At 50.9% G+C, this 6,151-nt stretch overlaps 1 protein-coding gene across 1 annotated transcript; it reads right to left on the bottom strand.

Annotated features, from left to right (window-relative positions):
* Positions 1-560: 560 nt before the first annotated feature.
* RXFP3 (relaxin family peptide receptor 3) lies at positions 561-5,150 on the bottom strand. The gene has a single exon (XM_027709532.1). The coding sequence runs from the start codon at positions 5,015-5,017 to the stop codon at positions 3,680-3,682; it is 1,338 nt and encodes a 445-aa protein (XP_027565333.1). The 5' UTR covers positions 5,018-5,150; the 3' UTR covers positions 561-3,679.
* Positions 5,151-6,151: the final 1,001 nt, after the last annotated feature.

Raw genomic sequence — 6,151 nt, 5'->3', positions numbered from 1 at the left:
TCAAGGGCCAGGTGAGTGGCTCTGCCTGTGCAACTCAGAACCCGGATTTCATGCTCTGTTAGCTGGGATTCACAGCACATGTGAAGCGAAACTTCCCTCTGCTCATGCACAGCTAGAGCAGTGCTCTTTTGCCATGCTGGACACACACTGACCTGCACAGCCTGAGCTGCTGGTCTGGCCTAAACCAACATTTGGTGTGGATGGGTTGTGCCTTTTTCGAACAGCAGATTCATGGCCTGGAGGATCAGCGGCCTGAAAGACAGCTGCCCTCAAAGTCCCTACACACCCAAGGTATTTTCCTGTTTGGGTGATTTTCCAAATGTAACGTTTTTATGTCTGTAATGCTCAGACACCTGGGGCTTCCTTGGGGAATGGTACCTTGCTAATATTCTGGGATAACTATGGGTTGTTCTGAACACCGTCTATTTTACTGTCTTGTTTTGCTGGCATAAAATCATGTCTATGTTGATGTCCACAAAAGCACATGAGTTTTGTCATACTGAGCACCGCAGAGGATGTGTTTTAGGTAGTTTGCTATCTACTGAAATTCACAGTCATGCTTTAGACACTTGGATAGCTCTTTATTTAATGCACAAGAACATTTAAGCATCAGATAGAGAATAAATTCTAACAAGTTAAGCAAGAAATTATGCTGTTCAAAAGCAAACAGTAAGAAGAGCATCTGGCTGTGAGATTCCTTCTGTCCCCTTAATTTAGATACTTTCTCCTGGCCTATAGAGACACATTATATCTCTCTGAATTCTGGACTTAAGATTCCTAGTATCCTTTTCTCATCCAACTGTGCAGCTTTCTTCACCTGCAGCACAGACGTTAGAGCCTTCTCCCAGAACATGTGAGACCCAAATGAATTTTTTACAAATTCTTCAACTCACTAGCATGCTATACCTGTGGAAAGGCCTCAGACTCTTGCACAACACACTGAAACTTTAATTGGATGAGGACCCAGCAGCAAGTTAAGCATTGTTCTTGGAAAGCGGAGACCTAGAATCCAGACCTGGTTCCAATTTCTCTTCTGTACTTACAGTGAAAAAATATCTAGACAATTCCTTTCTGGAGATTACACCCTAATCGCTATGCCACAAGGTAGAGTTTGAAGGCTTGCTTTCCTCTTCTGATCCAGCAACAGTGAGCAAGTCATACAAACAGGAAACTGTTTTAAGCCAGAGAGTCTGAGCACATTCACAAAGTAACCCAGAGGTTCAGTCCTTCCCCTGGGATGTGGAAGAGGGGAAGCTAGATCTCTCAGCCTGTGGGTGAGAGCTATGCCCTCTAATTCAGCGTTTCAAACAGGAAGAGGAAGGAGCATAATCTGCACACACATTGCAGGTGGGACCGAAGAAGCACATCTAGACATAGACTCAAAGGGATGGAGGGAATGAGTTAAGTTTACAGCCTGACTTAGTGTGGCCTGGCACAGGGTCTCCTGTGTTGGGATGCAGAGTTGCCTCCCTCACAGGATATACAGTGTGCCCAGTCCCAACAGAGATATCCCCATATCTGTACAAGCACAGGGACAAGTGCTACAGAATTAAACTGATTTAGGCATGCTCAGGAGCAGATTTCTAGGCACAAAAAATTTCACTAGAAAAAAGCTTTAAGTACCTATACACTTACACTGGCAGTCAAGTCAGGATTTAGGAAGTCAGAGAGGCAGTTGTACAGTACTCAGATGCTCAAGTTCTTCTGTGGATATATCTGATTTCTTCAGAGTCTTTGCATCTGTGTAAGTATGCTCATCAGCTGGCAGCTCATTTCTGCTGTTCTTCTCCAGACACCTTGGAAATCAGTATCTTCCCAGTTAGCAAGTGCCCAAGGCCGTAGAAGTCTCTTCTGCCTTGAAAAAAAGCTTCTCCTTGCAAGTAGCAGAAACAGCTGCTTTCAGACCAAACCCAAATTTTACAACAGGAGTTACCAACATGTATAGTAAACAGAGTCTGAAAAGCATAATTGCCACTAATGGCATTGCAGTTTTCTCTGGACAGAAATAACAAGTTTCCTCCACATCAGTATTAAAACAACCCTCTGCATAAATGCTTTTTTAGCAGAGTCAGGCAGATGTTGGAGTTAGGCTGCAAGGAAAGGGACTGGAAATAGAAAGGAGTTTTGAATATTGTATTTAAATAGTCATCTCACACACAGTATAGGGAACTAATGAACTTGTGTTCTGTAAACAAAACAATAACTGTTGCATTTTTCCATATTTTAAAACAAATATTTTGACCTTTACATTTAAAATAATTTTTTCCTCGTAATTAAAAATAAAATTTAAAAAAGTAAATATATAGCCTTACCATAAAAACTTTCACAGCTTAAAAATACACTTTTTCATCCCCAGAAAAGTTCATTTCAGATCAACCTCAAATTATTTGCTGGGTGTTTCTCTGGAACACAGGCTGGGTCAGGCATTGTCCCTGACATTCTCTAGGCTACAAAAGTGCTGACCTGCAGGCTCTAGGGCTGGTCAACCTAGAGGAACTGAATTGGAGTTAACTGAAACACTGGCAAGTGTCAGTGCAGACCCTTAGCAGAACAAAAGCCATTGTACTTGGCTTTAACTGAACCCAGAAGTATCCCAGAGCAAGTGATGTGAAGTGTCTAAGATAGTTTCTTTTTCCCCTGTTTTTTTTTATTATTATTTTATTTACAGTTGTGCTGGTTTCCTGAAGTGAAATACAAACTGTCTGAAGTGCAGCAAGAATAAAGCCTGCAGCTTCAGCACCCTGGGAAAGATGCTGCCTTGCTCCACATGGTCTCAGGCAGTGAGGTTTTCCCCCGGCAGCCTGGAGAGGGTCTGGGGAACACAATGTCAGGGGGCTCACATCCTCCCTTCCAAACCCAGGCAAAGCAACACCTCCCCATCAAGATTCAGATTCTGTCCTTGGGTTTCTCCTTGGCTGTCTGGGTTGCTCTATATCCTGGCAGCAGCTGAGGGGATGGGGTTAGCTAGAAAAACATATCCTGCACAGATCTGGAGGGGAGCACAGTGCCCCTTGTCCCCTCTCTTTCACAGGTCTCTAAAAGAGGAGAAAGGGGTCAAGCCTGAACAACAAGAGCCTTGTACCCACTTGTCCTGGCTGTTCCCCTTAGGGCAGGTTTGAAATAGGACATAGGCTGTCTGATCCCTTTGCTAGCACTGGAGCTGAGGGAGCAGCAACCACAGTCAGGCTGATGCCTTTTACAATGTCCTGCAGCAGTGAGAAAGGAGCTCAGCTCCCTTTCCCTGCCGCAGACAAACACACGGGGTGGGAGGGCTGCTGGCCTCTTGCTGCTTACAGCTCCAAGCTAGGGGGACACAGCCAAGGCCTCCCAGCCTCAGTCCACCCCACCCAGTCACTCTCCTTCCTATGGTACTTTGCATATTCTGCATCCTCCCTGGCTGGAGTCCCATCACCCTCCCCAGTTCCTATGACCCAGAACAAGAACTAAAAGGCATCTCCTAGAGACACCCCACCTCTGACTCCTCCTACTCCTGTTCTCCAGCTCAGGGGGCATTTTCATCAAGCGTCCAAGGGCAGACACAACTGCAAAAGAGCATCTCTCACACAGAAGTCCTCCTTTACCCATCCCTCCTCCCCTTGTCCCTGGCAGGCATTCAATATCCCAGGGCCACACCTTGCACAGAGCCCACAGTCCCACCCCCCAGAGCCCCCTGCCCGTCTCAGCAGCGATGTTCCATGGAGCTGGCAGGCAGCAGGTCACAGCGGCTGCTGTACATCACCACCCCGGGCGGGTAATAAGCCACCTCCGGCTGGAGGGCGGCAGCAGGGGAAGCAGCAGTGACAGGGTGGACAGGTACCAAGGCATGCAGAGCCTGCTCCTCCTTCTCAGGCTTGGTGGTGTCAGTGAAAGGGCGCATGGTGGTGAGGGAAGGTGAGGTGATCCTCCAGAGGAGGCTTTTCAGTGCCTTGCGAAACTCCCTGCGCATGAGGCAGTAGAGGATGGGATTGAGGCAGCTGTTGGAGTGTGCCAGGCACACGCTGATGGGGAAGAGGTACACTTGGGAGAGGAAGTACTCATTGCTGAAGTGCACCACGTTGAGTTTGATGAGTATCCCCCATGTTGTAAGTGCTTGATTAGGCAGCCAGCACAAGAAGAAAGACAACACCACGATGGACACTGACCGAGTCACTTTGGAGCGGCGCCTGGTGCTGGGGCCACTGCAAGTGCTGCCAACGTGCTTGTCAGTGATGAAGCGCACCAGGAGCAAGTAGCAGAGACTAATGATGACCAGCGGCACCACAAAGCCCAGCAGCACCTTCTGGATGTGGTACAGACCCAACCAGAATTGGCCATTGCTGCCTCGGCCTTCTGGGAACTTGACAAGGCAGAGAACATCATCAAAGACAGTGGCAGTGGTGGAAAAAATGGCATGGGGCAGGGAAGCCAGGACAGCTGACAGCCAGATGAGTGCACAAAGCCACTTGGCAGAGCAGCAGCCACCCAGGGGGTCTCCTCGACGCTGATTCTTCAAGGCTGAAGCCACAGAGCGGTATCGAGCCACACTCATGGCAGTGAGAAAGAATACACTGGCATACATATTCATGGCTGTCACATATGAGACAATCTTACACATTGCCTTGCCAAAGAGCCAGTTGAAGTCCAGCGCGTTCTCCACTGCCCAGAATGGCAAGGTCAGCACAAACTGGAAGTCAGTCACTGCCAGGCTGGTCACAAAGAGATTGATGGAGGATTTTCTCCAGCCTTGTTTGCTTTTCATCAGGTAGAGCACCAGCAGGTTGCCCACCAGCCCCAGGGCGCACACTACAGAGTACACCAGCGAGATGACAATCCTCACCACGTCAGAGCTGTCCCCCTGCATCCCGTCAGCTCGCTCCAGGTTGATGTTCTTGAACAACTGCAAGAAGGACACGTTGCTCCTGTTGTCCATCTGAATGCCCTCCAGGAAACTCAGTGGCGCGTCCCAGGACTCCCGGTCCGCTCCTTCCTTCATGCCAGCGGCTGGCGAGCAAGTACCGCGTTCGCAGGGCTCACCCATCCCATGCTAGGGTGGGGCACGGGTCCGCAGGAGTTTTTTCTCCCAGAAGCAGACCGGCAGCGGCAGTGGGGACGGGGCACGGGTTGTTCCCGGCTGGATGGACGGCACAGCTGTTCCTGGCTGGCTGGCTGGCTGGCTGGCACGGCTGTTCCCGGCTGGAAGGACGGCACTGCTGGCGCCGCTCCCGCTCCGCGCCGCGTTTATATCCGCGCTGGCACGGCCGGGGCATGCGCGGTGGGCGTGGAGCTCTCCCGGGTGCTGAGCGCGGCTCCCGCGCTCCCGGACCCCCCTATCCCTGTGGCTGCTCCCCCCCCCGCCTACCTGGGGGGAACGGCGCCTGTGAACCAGCCGGGCGGCGCGTTCCCGCGGGCTGAGCTCGGCAAGCGCCCGGCCAGAGGCGATATCCATCTCCCCCGATGTGATACCCCCGATATGCGCCCCGCGGGTCACCTCCCACAGAAACCCCCCGCCTTCGCCCCCCTGCGAGGGAGTAAGTCCTGGGGGCGAGTCGCAGCTCCACCGAGCCGCAGGGTGAGCAAGAAACAAGCTGAGCTCTCACGCCTGAGAAAACTCGACACCAAGACGGGACGCGGTTCGCCGTCCCCAAAATGACCACGTTCCGGACAGCGGCTGACAAAAGCCTCTCCTGCTTTTGGGACGTCGGGACACGATGGCTCTCCCTAATTTTAAAACGAACCGCACGTACAACGAAGCTGTAAAGTCGGCTGGTTGCACCACGCAGTGCTTGGGCAAAGGGAAGAGCGGGAGCAGCCGGTTCCCGGGACGGAGGTGGAGGGGCGGCCGCGGGATCCCTCCCGCAGGGGGCCCCGTCGCGCCGGGAAGCGGCGGCAGCCGACCCCGGCCCCATCCCTGCCGTGCTTGGAGCCCGAAATTCACTTCCCCACCAAGTCTGCAGCAGAAAGATAAAGCAACCGATGGGAATAAGGAACGGAGGTTTTCCTTCTCCCCTCCTGCTTTTAAATAAACCAAGATAACTGCGCATTTTGAAAAACAAATAGATTCTAAATATATCTAAATAAAGCACTGTGAATCAGCCATGAGGGAAAGATTAACGGAACATTTAACAAGTAAATTATTTCTCCATTGATTTATCTCACTGAACTTCCTGCACAC

The sequence above is a fragment of the Neopelma chrysocephalum genome, unplaced genomic scaffold (assembly GCF_003984885.1).
Source record: "Neopelma chrysocephalum unplaced genomic scaffold, ASM398488v2 Primary Assembly neopelma1_96780, whole genome shotgun sequence".
Classification (NCBI taxonomy): domain Eukaryota; kingdom Metazoa; phylum Chordata; class Aves; order Passeriformes; family Pipridae; genus Neopelma; species Neopelma chrysocephalum.
This window is presented reverse-complemented; position numbering and strand designations above follow the sequence as displayed.

What these genes read in the sequence shown, in the direction of transcription:
- RXFP3 (XM_027709532.1), bottom strand. Translation starts at nt 5,017, where the DNA reads ATGGGTGAGCCCTGCGAACGCGGTACTTGCTCGCCAGCCGCTGGCATG.